A 22,198-nucleotide genomic window follows, 5' to 3' on the forward strand; every position below is an offset into this window, starting at 1 on the left:
GATGGCAACAACTTCCCGAGTTACACCAGGAAACCACAATCCCTTCATCAGTGCTCAGACTGTCCGCACTAGGCTGAGAGGCTGGACTGAGGGCTTGTAGGCCTGTTGTAAGGCAGATCCTCACCAGACATCACCGGCAACAACGTCGCCTATGGGCACAAACCCACCATCGCTGGACCACACAGGACTGGCAAAAAGTGCTCTTCACTGACGAGTCACGGATTTGTCTCACCAGGGGTGATGGTCAGATTCACATTTATCATCGAAGGAATAAGCGTTACACCGAGGCCTGTACTCTGGAACGGGATCGATTTTGAGGTGAAGGAATAAGCGTTACACCGAGGCCTGTACTCTGGAACGGGATCGATTTTGAGGTGGAGGGTCCGTCATGGTCTGGGGCGGTGTGTTACAGCATCGGACTGAGCTTGTTGTCATTGCAGTTTATTTAAATGCTGTGCGTTACGGTGAAGACATCCTCCTCCCTCATGTGGTACCCTTCCTGCAGGCTCATCCTGACATGACCCTCCAGCACGACAATGCCACCAGCCATACTGCTCGCTCTGTGCATGATTTCCTGCAAGACAGGAATGTCAGTGTTCTGCCATGGCCAGTGAAGAGCCTGGATCTCAATCCCATTGAGCACGTCTGGGACCTGTTGGGGCCATTTCCCCCCCCCCCCCCCCCCCCCAGAAATGTCTGGGAACTTGCAGGGGCCTTGGAGGAAGAGTGGGGTAACATCTCACAGCAAGAACTGGCAAATCTGGTGCAGTTCATGAGGAGGAGATGCACTGCAGTACTTAATGCAGCTGGTGGCCACACCAGACACTGACTGTTACTTTTGACCCCCTCCCTCTTTTGTTCATGGACACATTATTCAATTTCTGTTAGTCACATGTCTGTGAAACTTTTTCAGTTTGTCTCAGTTGTTGAATCTTATGTTCATACAAATTGTTTATTTCAGTTTTTTATATTTGCCCAAAAAAGTTTTGCTTTGTCATTATGGGGTATTTTGTGTGTGTGTGGAAGATAAGGCTGTAACAAAATGTGTAGAAAGTCTAGCGGTCTGAACACTTTCCGAATGCACTTTAGATGTGAATTGCACAAGAATTATAAGTCTATGGAATATTTGTTATTTTTGTTTTCTCATCCACACTGACTGTTTGTTCTTTACGTTCCACAGAGTGAAGACACAGAACAACAAATCATCAGAGAAACATTTCATCTGGTATCCAAAAGGGATGAGAACGTCTGCAATTTCCTAGAAGGTGGAATGTAAGAGATTTAAGATGTCATAAACTGTCCACAAGTACTGAAAACAATATATGTTGGGCTTTGTCTTAACATTTCCTGCTCATGTAACAATGAAATGCATAACCTTTCAATGTCATGTACATACGTACAACTGATACAAACCAACGATTTGATCTTACGATGTGGGCTGCTCAACAAAACGCTCCACGAGTTGAATCAGCTTTTCACGATGCAACATCCACATGACACATTGTACTGCATGGGAGAGCTAAGGGGTAGAGGGAGAGGGGTATCAGATGGTGGCCAGCTGTGGGGGAGAGAAATTGGATCATCATGAATAGTTAAATATGATTTAATTATTCATGAAGCAGGCTATTGCATTATGGAACCTCCTCTCACATAACAGAATAATACAATTGGGGTGTGATCATTGGTGCACACTGTAGCAAAATGTTTTGCATTGAGAATGAGCCTTTCTTATTGGACAAGTTCAGGTTAGTCTGTTTTGGCCTGTGCTTTTTTCTTTTTGGATTCCTAGTAAATAAACCCCTGGGATCCCTGGTATATGATTGTTGCTACTGTTTATGCTCATCAGCAAGTATGATGTCGCTCAAGCAGATCCAGGTCAACATGTTTTTACCAGGCCTTACAAAGATTGTTCAAGGCTTCTGCACTTGGCCTGGACTCAACTTCCGCTAGACACGTGACCCTTTTACTTGTTCATCAAACCAGCATGTTTGGCTGTGTTTCACATCATGGAATGTGTGTGTTGAGTAATTAACATGACACGGGACTATCCCATGCATTGATTGGTGCCGTGTGAGTGTGTGCCCCTTGTCGTGTGGACTGTTGTTCCGATGTAGAGGTGAAGTACTAAGTCTCTGTTAACCAACCTTGGCTCACTTCCACATGCATGCCAGTCTTCACAGATCCCAGGCAACCGCACACCAACTGGGGTTTATTTACTAGGCTCCAAACTCATGCAAACGGGTTGGACAGGACCTACCTGAATTTGCCCAATAAGAAACAAGTTTTCATTGCGAAGGTTTTGTTACGGTTTGCACTAATGAGTACACCCCTGTTCAGAGTTTTGATTGTCCCTTCATTTTACTTTTGTTTCGTTAGGTTGATCGGTGGGTCAGAGAACAAGCTCATCTACAGACACTATGCTACGCTCTACTTCGTATTCTGCGTCGATTCCTCGGAGAGTGAGCTTGGCATCCTTGACCTTATCCAGGTAATGTTTCCAAAGTCTTAAGGGAATTGTATTTGAAAAAAAAGATACTGTTCAACTACGACCATTTGGTACCACAATTGTAGAAAGTCTACCGTCCACTGGAAACAATTACACTGTTCAGTGAATGTGATCGTCTCTCCACAGGTGTTTGTGGAAACTCTGGACAAATGCTTTGAGAATGTTTGTGAACTTGACTTAATTTTCCACGTGGACAAGGTAGAGAATTATTTTATCAACTATATCCTATTATTTCATCCTTCCTTTTTATATTCACTATACCAAGGATGTAAGTCAACCTTGCCCCAAACAGCAGCATTAAATGATCACAATGAATGTCTGACTTCCCATAGAAACTCACTGTGTTAGTGTCATTTGTTTACTCTAAGGCTGTCTGAATTCATCTCCCGTCAAATCAAAGTTGGTCGCGTACACAGTTTAGCAGATGTTATAGCGGGTCCAGCGAAATGCTTGTATGCCGCAAAATCCTTGTAGAAACAGGGCGGCTGTGTCCATCAGCGTCATCTTAATGATATCCCTGTGACAATGCTTCGGCCCTGATGGCACTTGTCACAAGAAAATCTATTGTGATTGTCTAGCCAAGTCTGTGGCAGCGAAGCAGGATATTACACTACTTTCTGCACAGGTTGCAGCATTTCACACACAGAGATGCCATTGATATTCATGTGTACAGAGGACCGAGTTTGTGTAAACCTTTTACCTACAGCAGGTTACAAAAATGTGAACGGCCAGAAAATAACCCCCCCCCCCTAAAACATCTCTAAATGGGTGAAAGCAATAGGATGTTATCTCAGTCTGAAAAGAGCCTATAAATAGAACATTTTGGATTGAACCTGTAGGTACACAATATACTGGCAGAGATGGTGATGGGAGGAATGGTGCTAGAGACCAACATGAATGAGATCATCACACAGGTGGACGCCCAAAACAAAATGGAGAAATCGGAGGTAAGAGTGGCAGTAATTCGTTCTGACTTCTCATACTCCAGGTATGTGTAGGCATGTGCGTATGCTGGAACCTGCATGCCCCTCCAGTGCCCTTGTGATGCTCTTGACTCTTGAGTGTTTGTGCTCTCTTGGCCCTCCGCTACTGCACTGCTGAACCACACAGAATTACATTTATCTTCCTTCCTTCCCCTAAGTTATAATCATCATCATCACAGACACAAATGGTCTCTTCTCTGGAATCTAAATTTACACATTGTCCAACGCATCTGCGGAATCTTGATCCTCAACAATCACACACTCATGAGATGCATTGCTCATCCCACTCTACAGGCTGGATATCTCGTGTTGACGTATTTGCTTAAACGGGGAGATGGTGGTAGTGTTTTTTTATGGCTGTTGAATGGTTCGTTGTGGTCAGAGAGCGATGTTGAATTAACGACATTCGATGTTCATGTCTAGATATTAAGGCCTAGACATGTATTTTTTTCTCAGATCTCTTTGAATACAATTTCTAAATTTCATCATTCATGAAAACCGATTGTTACAGCCATAGATAATTTTATGGAGTCGTTGCCATTTACCAATTCCAGAACAATGCCATTATGACTGACTGGGTGTATTCTGATCCCTCTAAATACAAGACCCTGTGTATTTTGAAATTGACACACAAAATATTCCAGTTAAATAAATGGATATGAAGCCAAATATTTAAAAGCCACAAATGTTTATCAAAGTTATTTTTGAGGAGTTCTTTTAGGTTTTGTTTGCTTACTGCTCAATGTAAAGTTACATGGTGTGACTCAAAAGTCCTACGGATGTGTAACTTGCTGTTAACGTTATATCAAATTGGTGCTGCACCATTGGCTAACATTTACAGATATTACCTCACTGTAGCAATGTGGCTGTATCTAACAATGGAAACCATGCTTTGGTAACCACTTTTGGGCCGTATTGTGTGGTAGATTTTTTAAATGGAATCATTATTGTATTGTACGCCAAGTCTTTGACTGCTCAACAAACATCAGATGTGCTCCGTCTTTTCCTTCTTGGACCTACCCTAGACCGCAGTGTGTTTATAGTCACGATCATTAAAACTTCAACGCTAATTCAGAGCCATAAATAATGATTTAAACAAAATAAATTCCTAGTAGTGTGTAAAGAAAAAAAATGGATAAAAGTCCATACAAATTGGTGAAGAATGATCGGCTGTATTTAGTTCACTTTCACATGCTCATCAATATGAAACATCAGTGCAGTCTACCTCTCTCAGTGCAGTCTATCAATGCGGTCTACGGTCGGTCTTATCACTTTCTATGTATATAAACTGTAATTTCTTTGATCTGCTTTAACAACATTCCTCATTCCTCTTTTCCCCTGACCCTTTCTAGTTCTTTCCATTCTTCTCTCTTTACAGACATTTATCTTTCAGTCTCCCAGGCAGGACAGGTAGACACAGGTACTGCTAAATTTCCAACAAGTACTGTAACCCAAATTTATTTACACTATCCGTAGTTCTCCATAGGCTGACCACTTAATAACAAAATGACATCACTAACATCTAAATCTTTTTACAGCATACCCTAAAATATATCAATGGTACTTAAAAGGAGCATTGAAACCACAAATGACTTGGCTATTTCGGTTAACATGTTTCAATTATCATTTGAAACTTCCATGTATTTCATTGCGATGTTTTTAATTAAAGGCCCAATGCAGCTGTTTTTATCTCCAATATTAAACCATTTCTGGGTAACATAAGTACCTTACTGTGATTTTAAAATATATATATATTTCATATATATTAAAATGGTCAAAAATAAATGGGTTCTTAGTAAAATAGCAATTTATCAAGAATTTTGTGGGGAGGGGAAAACCTGAAAAATAACTTATTGGTGGAGGTTTGGCCTTTTTCTTATTGGTCTATCAATTAATTTACCAAACTGCAATTACACTAAAAGGGCAGTATCATAATTTTCACCATTTCACAGTATTATTCTAACCTCAAAGTGTGGAAATATACACTACCGGTCAAAAGTTTTAGAACACTTTTCTTTATTTGTACTATTTTCTACATAGCAGAATAATAGTGAATAAAATCAAAACTATGAAATGACACATGGAATCATGTAGTAACCAAAAAAGTGTTCAATAAATCCAAATATATTTGAGGTTCTTCAAAGTAGCCACCCTTCGCCTTGATGACAGCTTTGCACTCTCTTGGCATTCTCTCAACCAGCTTCACCTGGAATGCTTTTCTAACAGTCTTGAAGGAGTTTGACATATGCGGAGCACTTGTTGGCTGCTTTTCCTTCACTCTGTGGTCCGACTCATCCCAAACCCATCAGTTTGGTTGAGGTCGGGGGATTGTGGAGGCCAGGTCATCTGATGCAGAACTCCGTCACTCTCCTCCATGGAAAAATAGCTTTTACACAGCCTGGAGGTGTGTTGGGTCATTGTCCTGTTGAAAAACAAATGATAATCCCACTAAGCGCAAACCAGATGGGATGGTGTATCACTGCAGAATGCTGTGGTAGCCATGCTGGTTAAATTGAGATGGTCCTGTGATGCAGTATTACATCAATTCCCCACATGAATGATGTCATTAGGTTATACTATGGAAATAATTCTCACATTGAATAGCTGTCGCTATACACTTTTATGTACATTTTAATAATCAAACATTAGATTGAACATTGTCATATTTTACAAACACTGAACCTTGTCACCCCCCATTACCAACAAGTAAGTCCTGTTAACCTTGTCACCCCCGATACAACTAGTAGTCCTTATCTCAGCATGTTTCCACTGAGTTGTTACAATTCGAATATATTACAGTGCAGTGTTTTCGGAAAGTATTCAAACCACTTTTCACTTTTTGCTACATTGCAGCCTTTTTCTAAAACATACTTTAAAAAAAAATCCTCAATCTACACACAATATCGCATAATTACAAAGCAAAAACAGGTGTTTAGAAAATTCAGCAAATGTATGACATTTTTTTTTAAAAGAAGGAAATGTACTATTTCAGTTAAGTGTTCAGACTCTAGTTTGTTAAAGCACTTTTGGCAGTGATTACGGGCTTGTCGTCTTGGCACACCTGTATTTGGGGGGTTTCTCCCATTCTTCTCTGAAGATCTACTCAATCTCTGTCAAGTTGGATGGGGAGCGTCAATGCACAGCTATTTTCAGGTCTCTCCATAGACGTTAGATCGGGTTCAAGTCCGGGCTCTGGCTGGGCCACACAAGGACATTCAGAGACTTGTCCCTTCGCCCCAGTCTGAGGTCCAGAGCGCTCTGGAGCTGGTTTTCATCAACAATCTCTCTCTACTTTGCTCTGTTCATCTTTCCCTCGATCCTTACTAGTCTCCCAGTCCCCGCCGCTGAAAGACATCCCTACAGCTTGATGCTGCCACCCCAATGCTTCACCATAGGGATGTTGCCAGGTTTCCTCCAAGCGTGACGTTTGACATTCAGGCCAAGAAGTTCAATCTTGGTTTCATCAGACCAGAGGATCTTGTTTCTCATGGTCTGAGAGTCCTTTAGTTGCCTTTTTGAAAACGCCAAGCGGGCTGTCAGGTGCCTTTACTGAGGAGTGTGTTCCGTCTGGCCACTCTAACATAAAGCCCTGATTTGTGGAGTACTGCAGAGATGGTTGTCCTTCTGGAAAGTTCTCCCATCTCCACAGAGGAACTCTGGAGCGACCATCTGGTTCTTGGTCACCTCCCTGATCAGGGCCCTTCTACCCCGATTGCTCAGTCTGGCTGGGTGGCCAGGTCTAGTAAGGAATTATAATTATTATATATAGCCCAAGGGCACAATGGCCGCTAGCCTGCAAAAGGCATGTTTTTTTTTAGGGGGCGTTTCGGCCACACACGGGATGCCACCGGGAAATTTGAGGCATTATAAAATGCTTGTCAAATTGTGAATGAGAGACTGAAGTGTGTACAGCCTGCGCCAAAAAAAAGCAGAGGTCATGCCTTTCAAGCAGCCTTACAATGTATTAAAAATCTAAACATATACCCCAAATGCTTGTAGAACTAAAGTTACCTAATTTGAAATTTAGCATATAGGGATACCTATTTCTTTGTTAACCACTCAACACAGAATAGCCACATGTGCGCACTCCCTCATCGTTTGGAGAAAATATCCTTTCTATTTTATTCAGCTTTGTTCAATTGTATTCTTCATAATATAAAATAATGCCACGGAATTCTAAGCAAACCTTGTCTGCTAAATGAACTAGTGTATCCCACAGCCATATGGCATAGCCAGATCAGGACCTAACATAAGGACAAATCAGAGTTTGGAATTCTGTTCTTCTGAAATAGACTACATTTTCTTCATATCATGTTTCTTTAGACCGTCTAAAATAATGGATTTATTAAGGTGTAGGCTGTATTACATGGATTGATTCAACTTTTTAAAGTAAATGTTCTGCATCAGTGGCTTGTAGGCTGTGTGGAAGCCAGGAGATGCTAACTGTGTTTGTGTTAAAGGTCAATTACTGTGAGAACAGAAGTTATTTGCTTGACAATCACCAGCTGATAAAATTTTGTGACCGCCACAGCCCTAATATAGACTGGTGTGTGTGTGCCTTTCCAAATCATGTCCAATCAATTGAATTCATTACCACAGGTGGACTCCCAAGTTGTAGAAACTTCTCAAGGATGATCAATGGAAACAGGATGCACCTGAGCTCAATTTCTAGTCTCATAGCAAAGGGTCTGAATACTTATGTAAATAAGTTTTTATTTTTTTTACAGAAATACCTATGTTTGCAAAAATGTCTTAACCTGTTTTTGTTTTGTCATTATGGGTGTTGTGTATAGATTGAGGAAAAAAATATTTAATCCATTTTAGAATAAGGCTGTAAATGTAACAAAATGTGGAAAGGGGGAAGGCGTCTGAATACTTTCCGAATGCACTGTATATCCTTGAAAAAGTTCCCACGTTTTTAAATCCACTTTCATTGAAACCGTCTGTTTATTGTACTTTAGGAATGGCCAGAAAAAGGACTATGAAACTATACTGAATTGTCATAATGGTGTTATATTTCACAGAGAACAATTTTAATCTGATTTACTTTTCACATAAATACAGTATATAATATGTAGCAAAATAAATCTTAGTGCAATGTGATAATTTCCTTTGGGCCATCTGATATTGCTCTAGTTCGTTCCTCTTTACTAACACACATAAATAATATATTTCACTATAGTCATGTTCAAATTTGTTTTTCGGAATTCAATAAAGATTCTATACAGATCTATAGCTTCATTTCCTTCTCATATCAAATTCAATTTTTTTCTTCTTTATCCAATTCTCTCCTTGCATTTTTATCCTTATCAGTCCTCAAGAATTTGGTGGGTTCACTTTTCAAGCAATGCTGCCTCTGTCTTTTTAAAAGTCAATATTATTGAATATTTCAAGATCTATGAATGTAGCACAATGTTCTCACAGTTGATTCATAATTGGCTCTGGTTGTGATGTAAATCATAAATGAACTGAATAATGCATGTGCATAAGAAGCTAGGCATTTGAATGTACATTTGCACACGTCTGTTAATAGTTGATGCTTTGCATTTTGTCTGTTGGTGACTGTCTCCGTATAGTGCTTTTATTTTTAGTACTGTGGAGTTGTGTGTCCCTGTCCATTGTGAGTAGGTCTGGTGGTGTGAAAGTTGTAATGTGCAATATGTTTCTAAGCGTTTCTGGTGACTCTTAACTCTGTGTTTTGTGTGTAGGCTGGTATTGCAGGTGCACCTGCTCGTGCTGTATCTGCCGTAAAGAACATGAACCTTCCCGAAATGCCCAGAAACATCAACATCGGAGACATCAGCATAAAAGTGCCAAACTTACCCTCCTTCAAATAGCGGCATGACCCACTGTGCCGAAGTTGACCAATGTTTACCATGCAATTTGTTTACCAAAATCTAAACAAAGATCATGAAGGTACTGTGCGAATTCCTTTGGTGTTAAAAATCATTCTTTGTTTCCTTGTTTTAAATGACTGTCATTGATATGGCTATGTTTGAGAAAATTAAGTATTTATTTATTACATTCCTCTACCCTCACTGGAGGTGTTCCATTATGTATTGGCTGCTACAGTATTGGAAAATCATACCTTAGTAGTTTGTAAAACAAACTGAACAGAATATTCTTATATACAATATGATGGAATTGTATTTCTTTGTCTCGTCTGTATACAACATTTTAAATGATCTTGTCTTATCAAATTATTTTCTCTTGATTTTAATCAGTCCGTGTAAGTTTTTTTTCTCCTTTTTGCAACTCAATAAAGTATTGAATAATTTAATTCCTATGTGTTTGCAGTGAACCTGGTTTCATACTATACAATTGTGTAATAGTGCCTGATACAGTGCCTTGCGAAAGTATTCGGCCCCCTTGAACTTTGCGACCTTTTGCCACATTTCAGGCTTCAAACATAAAGATATAAAACTGTATTTTTTTTGTGAAGAATCAACAACAAGTGGGACACAATCATGAAGTGGAATGACATTTATTGAATATTTCAAACTTTTTTAACAAATCAAAAACTGAAAAATTGGGCGTGCAAAATTATTCAGCCCCTTTACTTTCAGTGCAGCAAACTCTCTCCAGAAGTTCAGTGAGGATCTCTGAATGATCCAATGTTGACCTAAATGACTAATGATGATAAATACAATCCACCTGTGTGTAATCAAGTGTCCGTATAAATGCACCTGCACTGTGATAGTCTCAGAGGTCCGTTAAAAGCGCAGAGGGCATCATGAAGAACAAGGAACACACCAGGCAGGTCCGAGATACTGTTGTGAAGAAGTTTAAAGCCGGATTTGGATACAAAAAGATTTCCCAAGCTTTAAACATCCCAAGGAGCTCTGTGCAAGTGATAATATTGAAATGGAAGGAGTATCAGACCACTGCAAATCTACCAAGACCTGGCCGTCCCTCTAAACTTTCAGCTCATACAAGGAGAAGACTGATCAGAGATGCAGCCAAGAGGCCCATGATCACTCTGGATGAACTGCCAAACATGGTGGTGGCAGCATCATGGTTTGGGCCTGCTTTTCTTCAGCAGGGACAGGGAAGATGGTTAAAATTGATGGGAAGATGGATGGAGCCAAATACAGAACCATTCTGGAAGAAAACCTGATGGTGTAATCGCAGCAAAAGGTGGCGCTACAAAGTATTAACTTAAGGGGGCTGAATAATTTTGCACGCCCAATTTTTCAGTTTTTTATTTGTTAAAAAAGTTAGAAATATCCAATAAATGTCGTTCCACTTCATGATTGTGTCCCACTTGTTGTTGATTCTTCACAAAAAAATACAGTTTTATATCTTCATGTTTGAAGCCTGAAATGTGGAAAAAGGTCGCAAAGTTCAAGGGGGCCGAATACTTTCGCAAGGCACTGTAGGTTTTCTGAAAGAAGAGCAAGTTGGACTGCTGTTGATCCAAATAGCTTGCATTTTATGGACAGTAAATATCCTATGATTCAAACTTTTTTGCAATGCAATTAATAATTGATTCACAATGTACTGTGGTTTATACTTATAAGGTGCAGTTTGGCCATCACGTGTCCCAGTGACAGCACAGCTGATAATGGCACGTGACTGCTTTTCTCTGCTCTTGCGCAGCTTTTGCGCAACACAATTAGTAAAAATGTACTTTCTTTCATAGCCGGTTCTATGAAAACAAGTAATAAAACTATAGATGACAATGTCTTATTCAGTTGATTTCGTATTTTTTGCGTAATAAATTGATTCATTGAAGCGGGCAATATGGTGGTCGCGAATGCAGCAATTCACAATGGTCAGCAGGGTTGCCATGTCTGGTTTTCCTAATAAATGGGGCTACTTTGAAAACAATGTCATGTGTGAAAATGTATTGGTTGTAGGATATTGGGCAATTTCTAATTTGCACTGTGGCTGCCATGGTATTTCTCTTTATAACACTATATTTCACTGTGCCATGATGACTTTCAGGAAGCGAGGCAGGCTGTTGCTGAGAGAGGGGTTGTGGGTTCCTGAGTTCTTTTGCAAAAAAATCTAATTATAGTTGGAATAATGTAGATAAACTTGGATTTTTTTTGTCACAAGGACTTATACAGGACTACATCAAAATTCCATACCTAAAACCTTGATTTTGGACAAAATTACCTGAATTGATTCTGACTACCAAGGACTATCCATTTTTTTTTCCTCTAACAAACCAAAACCTGTAGAAGAACTACAGTGGAAACCTGGGAATAACACACAACCGAGTGAGTAATGATCAGTCTGAACCTACTTACTTCTGAAAAAGCAAAAAACAATCTCTAGGTAATTTTGTTTATGTAAAGCCTAGTAAATAAGCCTACCAAGTTGCTAGGACAGAACAGACCTGGCTGCAAGTTAAATTAGCACTGAAGTGAGAAACTCTTGAGCCTAACAAAGGCAGGAGTGTTTCACAGCCTCCCCCACCCAAATGCAGAGGCCTTTGAAGCCCCCCTGCGCTATAGCATAACCCTGTGCAGATGTCATCACAGTACAGTACCCCTTGGATATTAAAAATACTGCACGGAATAAGTACAAAAATAATCTTAAGGACAATCCAGAGACACTATTTGCTGACTGCTACAAAGAGAACGTAAACAACTTAATTTTTCCACACAAACCATCCCCTGGCATGGCACAGTGCTAGAGGAGCACACTACCCGTAATGTCAAGAGAGAGGGTGTTGGCCTAGGGTGGAAACTCAGAATACTAGACATTGAGGAAACTGAAACAATCTCCTGTTAATGTGTACAAGTCTGGGACAGTAATGGTGCAGGGCATCCTCAAGCAGTTCCAGCTGAACTTATACGGGATCAGAGAGCGAGCACAGCAGGAAAAGCTCTCTCTCTGATGACTCCCTCATCCTGAGTGAGTCTGATCACCTTCAAACTGTGTACAAGTGTGATCAGACTCACTCAGGATGGGGGAGTCATCACAGAGAGCTTTTTTTCACTAAACCAGAGAGAATAGACCCCACAAAACAGACCAGCACAATAGCCCCCCCCCCCCGCCCGGAGGGCTGAAGGTAGAGATGGATGCCTGTCTGAGGCAGCTGCATTCCGGAATGAGGTGAGAGAGGAACACATGGCGCAGTGGAGGAGGAGAGAGAGAAACACATGGCACAGCCTAATAGCAGTGAAGAAGGAGGGAGAAGCACAGCTAACATCATTAATAGGGATAGCCCCCTTTTTTTCAAATTTTCACCTAAAATGATACACCCAAATCTGCCTGTAGCTCAGGTCCTGAAGCAAGGATATGCATATTATTGGGACCATTTGAAAGGAAACACTTTGACGTTTTTGGAAATTGTATGTAGGAGAATATAACACAATAGATCTGGTGGAAGAAAAAACTGGAAAAAAAACATCAGTCTGGTTGTAATTCCGATGGTGTCCACAAGATGGTAGCAGTGTATGTGCAAAGTTTCAGGTGGATAACTTGATGTATGAGCAAACTACATGACATTTAGTGTGAAGTCACCCAGGTACATTTGGGCAAATCGTGATAGAGACATTTACATTCACACTACATTTTTCTGCAAGAATATTGTTAAATCTGTATACTTGGACTTTAATTGAGCTTTTCCAGTATTTGTAGCCATATTATAAGTTAACATTTGCAAAACACCCAGTTTTCATAATATAATTCTCCATATTCTTATCATTTTTGTCCAAAAGATATGGGGTTTCCGGATACTCTCGTAAAGCCCAGCTCATTGGCTATCTAGCTACAGTTGAAGTCTGAAGTTTACATACACCTTAGCAAAATACATTTAAACTCAGTTTTTCACAATTCCTGACATATAATCATAAAAATTCCCTGTTTTAGGTCAGTTAGGATCACAACTTTATTTTAAGAATGTGAAATAGTGGGTCAAAAGTTTACATACACTCAGTATTTGGTAGCATTGCCTTCGGGTAGCCTTCCACAAGCTTCCCACAATAAATTGGGTGAATTTTGGCCCATTCCTCCTGACAGAGCTGGTGTAACTGAGTCAGATGGCCACTCCAATACCTTGACTTTGTTGTCCTTAAGCCATTTTGCCACAACTTTAGAAGTATGCTTGGAGTCATTGTCCATTTGGAAGACCCATTTGTGACCAAGCTTTAACTTCCTGATGTCTTGAGATGTTGCTTCAATATATCCACGTAATTTTCCTTCCACATGAGGCCATATTTTTTGAAGTGCACCAGTCCCTCCTGCAGAAAAGCACCCCACAACATGATGCTTCCACCCCTGTGCTTCACAGTTGGGATGTTGTTCTTCAGCTTGCAATCCTCCCCCTTTTTCCTCCAAACATAACGATGGTCATTATGGCCAAACTGTTTGTTTCATCAGACCAGAGGAAATTTCTCCAAAACGTTCAATCTTTGTCCCCATGTGCAGTTGCAAACTGTAGTCTGGCTTTTTTATGGCGGTTTTGGAGCAGTGGCGTCTTCCTTGCTGAGTGGCCTTTCAGGTTATATCGATATAGGACTAATTTTACTGTGGATATAGATACTTTTGTACCAGTTTCCTCCATCTTCACATGGTCCTTTGCTGTTGTTCTGGGATTAATTTTCACTTTTCACACCGAAGTACGTTCATCTCTAGCAGAACGCGTCTCCTTCCTGAGCGGTATGATGGCTGCGTGGTCCCATGGTGTTTATACTTGTGTACTATTGTTTGTACAGATGAACGCGGTACCTTCAGGCGTTTGGAAATTGCTTCCAAGGATGAAACAAACTTGTGGAGGTCTACACTGTTTTTTCTGAGGTATTGGCTGATTTATTTTGATTTTCCCATGATGTCAAGCAAAGAGGCAGTGAGTTTGAAGGTAGGCCTTGAAATACATCCACAGGTGGTACACCTCCAATTGTCTCAAATGATGTCAATTAGCCTATCAGAAGCTTCTAAAGTCATGACATAATTTTCTGGAATTTTAAAGCTATTTAAAGGCACAGTTAACTTAGTGTATGTTAACTTCTGACCCACTGGAATTGTGATACAGTGAAATATTCTATCTGTAAAGAATTGTTGGAAAAATTTGTTTGACCCTGATTGGTGCTTATTTGACAAAGATACAGTCTATCAACTGAAGACCGCCCTCGTCTTCGGCGTGCCGAGAAGGCATCGCTCTCTGACCAAATTTTGTGTCCTGTTGGATATACTGCACCCCTAATGATATAGTGAAGTCTGATTACATTCTAGGATCTCTGAGGAATACATACGGACATGATTTGACTGGTTGAAACAATGTTTGGGGTTAGATTTTCACAGATTCCTTTGTTTGCATTTTGAAAGATTGGAAATACAAAATCGATCGTGCATGCTTTATGGACCTTTTTAGGATATGAAAAATGATTTTATGTAACAAAATGACACTTCATGTAATCTCTGGGACCCTTTGGATGATGAATCAGAGCAAGATTTCAGAATGTGAATTTATCAAACCTATCGCGGTGAAAAAGTGTTTTGTTGTTAGGAGCTCTCCTCAAACAATAGCATGGCATTTTTTCGCAATGATAGCTACTGTAAATTGGACAGTGCAGTTATATTAACAAGAATTTAAGCTTTCAGCCAATATAAGACACCTGTATGTACAAACATTTGTTGTTTCTCTAAAATCTGCGATCGTGACACAAGGCGCTGCGTGATTTACAACTGTCCCATTGCCTATCCCTAATAAGGAGGAGGTGAGAAAGCTGAGGTGTGACAGAGAGCAGGACACTCCCACAGAGAAGTCAGCAGAACAGCCCATCTCAGACCTGGACCACTACTTTAAAACCACAATGGGACAGACAACAAAGGACCCACCAACTCAACAGACCCCACCACCCTCCTAACAGTCCCCCTATCAGCTCCCCTGATAGCCCTCCTGACAACCCTAACACATCCACTGAGGACACACAAAAGCCAGAAATTATGCTCCTCATTGACTCAAATGGCAAATACATTCTAACAATAACTTTTTCCGAAGTGCAAAGTGGCTAAACTCTGGTGCTCAAACACTAGGCATGCCCTGGAGCTATTGTCAGAGGACAGACTAGGGTCCTCCAGCCACATTATAATTCACACAGGCACAAACGACCTGAGGACCCAGCAGGAAAAGGGAGGCCACAGCACTCAAGGGAGTGATTGAAAAAGCTTCTTCCACTTTCCCCAAAGCGCAAGTTTATCTCCACCCTGCTACCATGAAAACACTGTGCCTCAAAACCTGATGTCTAGTTGACTCACCACTCCACCCTTGACTAGGAACAGCTTTTACGACCAGGTCAACCTCTACAAGGCAGCAATCCCAACTTTTGCCAGGACACTGAAGGATGTCAACCCTCAAACTGCAGCCCAAGTACCTCACACAGGAGCAACGGACACCCAGACCTTCAAGACCCCCTCCCGAAGGACCTGCACAGAGAGAACCAACGCCAAGAGGACCTACAGCCAGACCACAGCTTCACCAGCCACACCCCAACCAGCTGAGACCACCCCAAACAAACCCTGGCCACACATTATAGGCCCCCCAGATCAGACATCTGCCCCCCGCCCCTGCAGAAAAGACCTCAACATGGCAGCCGCACGTATGCCCAGGCCGTGAGCAGAGTAACAGGCCCAAGCCCCATACTGTGCCCTAAGAGCTATGTATCAACATGCTCTGCTCACACCTACTGTAATGGTCCAGGCCTTAACCACAGGAAAACAACACTAGACACTGGAACACAAAGCTTATGCTATCTCATCCTGGAATATACAAGGTCTGAGATCATCTGCCTTTGGCCTAAAGAACAGGAATCCAGACTTCATCAAAGAATTTGGAAATACAGACATTGTCATCCTACAAGAAACATGGTATAGAGGAGACTGACCCACTGGTTGCCCTATAGGTTACAGAGATCTCGTAGTCCCGTCCACCAAACTACCAGGTGTGAAACAGGGAAGGGACTCAGGGGCTATGCTAATTTGGTATAGAGCAGACCTAACCCACCCTATTAAATGAGTCAAAACAGGAACATTTTACATCTGGCAAAAAATGTATAAGGAAATTAAACTCAATAGCGAAAAATGTCCTTGTGTTCGACCTATACCCCCCAATAGAATCCCCAAACTTTTTTACCCCCTTTTCTCCCCAATTTCTTGGTATCCAATTGTTAGTAGTTACTATCTTGTCTCATCGCTACAACTCCCGTACGGGCTAGGGAGAGACAAAGGTCAAAAGCCATGCATCCTCTGAAACACATCCCAACCAAGCCGCAGTGCTTCTTAACACAGCGCGCATCCAACACAGAAGCCAGCAGCACCAATGTGTTGGAAGAAACACCGTGCACCTGGCGACCTGGTTAGCGTGCACTGCGCCCGGCACGCCACAGGAGTCGCTAGTGCGCGATGAGACAATGATATCCCTACCAGCCAAACCCTCCCTAACCCGGGCGACGCTAGGCCAATTGTGCGTCGCCCCATGGACCTCCCGGTTGTGGCCGGCTGCGACAGAGCCTGGGCTCAAACCCAGAGTCTCTGGTGGCACAGCTAGCACTGCAATGCAGTGCCTTAGACAACTGCGCCACCCGGGAGGCCCTGAATCCCCATACTTTAATGATGACTGCTTCTCCATCCTAGAGGGGAGATCAACCATTTCCAGTTCCAGGGACATGTACAGTACTAGTCTGTGGCGACCTAAATGCCAGAACTGGAAAAGAACCTGACACGGTCAGCACACGGGGACAAACATCTACCTGGAGGTGACAGTATTCCTTCCCAATCCCTTGGCAGTAGTACTGTAGATGATTTTATCACTGACCTCAACCCAGAGTCTCTGTGTTCACAGTCAGCCCACTAACACCTGTATCAGGTCACAGCAAAATCACAGTCTACCCGAACAGAGCAATACTCAATCATCAAGCATCAAAGCCAAAGGAACTGCACAATATTCTGAAACGCTATAGATGGAAGGAAAGTAGTGTAAAAACCTACCAAAAAACAATGAGGCAACAACAAATTCAATCCCTTTTAGACATCTTCCTGGACAAAACATTTCATTGTAATAGTGAAGGTGTAAACTTGGCAGTAGAAAGCCTAAACTGTATATTTGACCTTTCAGCTCCCCTACCATATCTAAAAATGTCAAGTAGATAACCTAAGAACATTAACATCAATGACAAATGGTTTGATAAAGAATACAAAAACCTAAGAAAGAAATTAAGAAACCTTCCAACCAAAAACATAGAGACCCAGAAAACCTGACCCTATGCCTTCCCTATGGTGAATCCCTAAAACAATACAGAAATACACTATAGAAAAAGAAGTAACAGCACGTCAGAAATCAGCTCAATGAAATTGGAACACACTAAACAATCAACGCGAAGAGTTATCTATCCAAATCGGAGATGTGTGGACTTCTCCAATCCTTTTAGCTCTATAATAAAGCACAAACATCAAAACCATATACATGATCAAGTACAAATCTTAGAATCCGCAATTAAAGACTACCAGAACTGTCACGCCCTGACCATAGAGAGCCTGTTTATTCTCTATTTTGGTTAGTGCGGGGTGTGACTAGGGTGGGTTATCTAGGTTGTTTTATTTCTATGTTGGTCTGGTATTGTTCCCAATCAGAGGCAGCTGTTTAGCATTGTCTCTGATTGGGGATCATATTTAGGTAGCCATTTCCCTACTGGGTTTTTGTGGGATCTTGTTTATGTGTAGTTGCCTGTGAGCCATCCATAGCTTCACGTGTCGTTTGCTCTTTATTGTTTTTTGTGCGTTTCACAAACTCCCATAATAGTTTATGACTATTATTTCCCATTTTAGCCAATTCAGTTCCAGGAATTCCGTTACTGATTTGTTGGTAATTCCATTACCAATTTGGTAATGGAATTACCAAAGTTTTAATCACTTAATAATTCATAAACAAATGTGATATCAGTAAAATCACTAACTAATTGGTCGGTCTACCATTACTTATTACTTCTGTGAACTTGCATTATCCTCCTTCTTCATGAGGGAGAGAAATGTGAAAATATCTTAGATATGTGGGTTTAAGATAACGAATTACAAGGCACAAGGCAATATTTCTTAAACGTACAAAAGGTTAACAATTTCTACAAAAGTGTTATTAGTTGGCAGGGATCTTTACGTCAACATGATTGTGCTTTGATCCGTTTCTGATACCTTTTAAGACTTTTTTTCTTTTTCAAAAATATTGACTCTTAGCTTTCATTTGAAACCAAATTTGATATGCTCCTATGAACTTTTGATGGAAATGCCCTTGTCTAGAATGGTGCATTCTAGTTTTCTAGTGCCATCAAACATCAGTCTTTGTAATAATTTTACTTCAGCTTACTTTAATCATTATTTGCCCAATGCACATGTTTTTAAAGGAGTATCTAGTTACTCGTTTCCTTCAGGAAGAGCGCATGTTCAGTGAGGAGGAAGAACAGAAACTGCAGAGTGCTCTGTCATTGGACAAATAGGCCCTCTGTCTGGTTTTTCATTCTAGAACAGGTAGGTGGACCTCGATGTCCGCCTCAACTGTAGCTGGAATAAAGAATCTTTCATTAATTGTTGCTCCGTTAACCTACCTTTCCACTCCAGCCTTTAGTGTACAGTCGTGGCCAAAAGTTTTGAGAAAGACACATATTAATTTCCACAAAGTTTGCTGCTTCAGTGTCTAGATATTTTTGTCAGATGTTACTATGGAATACTGAAGTATAATTACAAGCATTTCATAAGTGTCAAAGTCTTTTATTGACAATTACACGAAGATGATGCAAAGAGTCAATATTTACAGTGTTGATCCTTCTTTTTCAAGACCTCTGCAATCTGCCCTGGCATGCTGCCAATTAACTTCTGGGCCACGTATGGCACCATTCTTGCGTAATCAATGCTTGGAGTTTGTCAGAATTTGTGGGTTTTTGTTTGTTCACCCGCTTCTTGAGCATTGACCACAAGTTCTCAGTGGGATTAAGGTCTGGGGAGTTTCCTGGCCATGGACCCAAAATATTGATGTTTTGTTACCCGAGCCAGTTAGTTATCACTTTTGCCTTATGGCAAGGTGCTACATCATGATGGAAAAGGCATTCTTCATCACCAAACTGTTCCTGTGTGGCTAGGAGAAGTTTCTCTCGGAGGATGTGTTGGTACCATTCTTTATTCATGGCTGTGTTCTTAGGCAAAATTGTGAGTGAGCCCACTCCCTTTGCTGAGAAGCAACCGCACACATGAATGGTCTCAGGATGCTTTACTGTTGCCATGACAGGACTGATGGTAGCGCTCACCTTGTCTTCTCCGGACAAGCTTTTTACGGATGCCCCAAACAATCGGAAAGGGGATTCATCAGAGAAAATGACTTTACCCCAGTCCTCAGCAGTCCAATCCCTATACCTTTTTCAGAATATCAGTCTGTCCCTGATGTTTTTCCTGGAGAGAAGTGGCTTCATTGCTGCCCTTCTTGACACCAGGCTATCCTCCAAAAGTCTTTGCCTCACTGTGCGTGCAGATGCACTCACACCTGCCTGCTGCCATTCCTGAGCAAGCTCTGTACTGGTGGTGCCCCAATCCCGCAGCTGAATCAACTTTAGGAGACAGTCCTGGCATTTGCTGGACTTTCTTGGGTGCCCTGAATCCTCCTTCTCAACAATTGAACCGCTCTCCTTGAAGTTCTTGATGGTCCGATAAATGGTTGATTTAGGTGCAATCTTACTAGCGGCAATATCCTTGCCTGGGAAGCCCTTTTTGTGCAAAGCAATGATGACGACACGTGTTTCCTTGCAGGTAACCATGTTTGACAGAGGAAGAACAATGATTTTAAGCACCAGCCTCCTTTTGAATCTTTCAGTCTGTTATTCGAACTCAATCAGCATGACCGAGTGATCTCCAGCCTTGTCCTCGTCAACACTCACACATGTGTTAACGAGAGTTTCACTGACATGGTGTCAGCTGGTCCTTTTGTGGCAGGGCTGAAATGCAGTTACATTTTGGGGGGGGGTTCAGTTAATTTGCATGGCAAAGATGGACTTTGCAATTAATTGCAATTCATCTGATCACTCTTCATAACATTCTGGAGTATATGCAAATTGCCATCATACAAACTGAGGCAGCAGACTTTGTGAAATTAATATTTGTGTCATTCTCAAAACTTTTGGCCACGACTGCACTGTTTCCCAGTCTGAAGCTGAGGGAGAATTGTCACGTGCAGAGCAATTCAAAGAATTATGTATAAACTGTGCACAAGTATCAAGTATGCACACTGCAATTCTATTATGGCGCTATTGGTGATAATGGTTTTTACAATGTAAAGAAGTCATGCCTAAAGAGAGGTAACAATATGTTTTGAGAAGCATCATTGGGATAAGTGTGTTTTATAAGCGGCAGCTGCCAGCCAAACTGACTTTCATCAATTCAATTGACCACAACTTCTGCAGAAACTTTACCTGAAGGTAGGTATCTCCATTGTGCAATATGAAGTGAGGTATCATGTGTAGAATTGGCATAATATGTGTAGAATAGGCAAAACAACAATGTATTGGTATGGCCACGTAAAACGAAGTAAAGCTTGGGTTAATGCTCAGTACAATACAATACGTGTTTTGCAGAACAATACGACAATATGACTACTATCATGCATGAGATAAGATGCAGAATCTGTTCAGCTATTATTCCACTCCTAGCCACAAGGTGTTGTTCCCAGGCTATTATTTAGCTAAGGCCAAGAAAAAAAGTACCTTGAGTATTGCAGATCCTCTCTCTGTCCCTCAGCAGGCTGTTTATCATAATGTTAAGCCAGCCTCCCTGAAGCAGCAGTTTGAGAACATCCATCTCTCCCCAGAGAAGGCGGAGGCCTTCTGCCGGGCCTGGACCACTGCCGGCCCAGATGTCATGGAGAAGGTCTGGCAGAGAATTTTCACCCCCAAAAAGGTGAGGTAAACATCCTGAGTCTCCTACAAAAAAATTGCAAGGGCGGTGCAATAAGTATGTTCCTGCAATGCAGATAAAGCCTAAATTACAACTTCTAAATGTTCAAAACTCAAATGCAATAAGATACGCAAAATGGCAATCCTGCATAATTGCATCTAGTTGCAAATTGCGTCTCTGTACACATTTGCGTATTTTTGCTACCCAAGAAGGCAGAACAGGCATTTTGCTTACCTAATTGCATTCTTGGGTTGCGTACTTACATACGTGAGGTATACATTTCTGGTGGCTATGCAATGAAAGCAGCCAACAATTGCACTTTTTTGTGACATTAAACCAGTCCCGTTGAGCTGGATCCCCGATCAACATTGGCATGCATTGGAAACTGCCAGATCCAACTGATAATTTGATCACAAAGGATGATCAAAATAAAATTAAAATGTGCAGTTGCTACATCCATTTTGTGACTTATAAATTATGCATATGTACCCATTGATTCTTGAAGAATATAACTTAAAAATGCCTCATGAGCTTAGTTCAACCGTGGTACCCCCATCAGAACCAAAAATATAAGCTTGTTACCTTGTAAACAAAGGTAATGTCAACAAACACTGTATAGCTTGAAAACATTGTTAAAACTATCATTTTGGTATCATGGATTGTCAGTCCATAGCTCTATCTATGAATTTGAGATTGGTTACATTTCTCCATCCCTCAGCTCTTTAGTGAAACAGTGGTGAGGGGAACACTTTTGTTATTGTTGCAACTGCTGATTGCCGCTTTACAACCATAGAATAGAGACTCAAAGCAGCCATAGCCTGTGATGTTG

General features: G+C 41.2%; 1 protein-coding gene across 4 annotated transcripts in view; it reads left to right on the forward strand.

The window, feature by feature from the left end:
- Positions 1-9,769, forward strand: part of LOC109895599 (AP-3 complex subunit sigma-1) — a 29,774-nt gene extending 20,005 nt beyond the window's left edge. The window contains exons 2-8 of one of the 4 annotated variants that reach the window (XM_020489434.2): positions 1,181-1,272; positions 2,377-2,488; positions 2,633-2,704; positions 3,346-3,453; positions 4,868-4,909; positions 8,803-8,816; positions 9,198-9,313. In XM_020489434.2, coding sequence (XP_020345023.1) covers positions 1,181-1,272; positions 2,377-2,488; positions 2,633-2,704; positions 3,346-3,453; positions 4,868-4,903 — 420 coding nt within the window. In that variant the 3' untranslated portion in view covers positions 4,904-4,909; positions 8,803-8,816; positions 9,198-9,313. Of the gene's footprint in view, positions 1-1,180; positions 1,273-2,376; positions 2,489-2,632; positions 4,910-8,802; positions 8,817-9,197 lie in introns of all 4 variants that reach the window. The other 3 variants (XM_020489433.2, XM_020489432.2, XR_004210833.1) reach the window with 3 other exon arrangements.
- The last annotated feature ends 12,429 nt before the right edge of the window (positions 9,770-22,198 follow it).

The sequence above is a fragment of the Oncorhynchus kisutch genome, linkage group LG8, assembly GCF_002021735.2.
Source record: "Oncorhynchus kisutch isolate 150728-3 linkage group LG8, Okis_V2, whole genome shotgun sequence".
Taxonomy (NCBI): domain Eukaryota; kingdom Metazoa; phylum Chordata; class Actinopteri; order Salmoniformes; family Salmonidae; genus Oncorhynchus; species Oncorhynchus kisutch.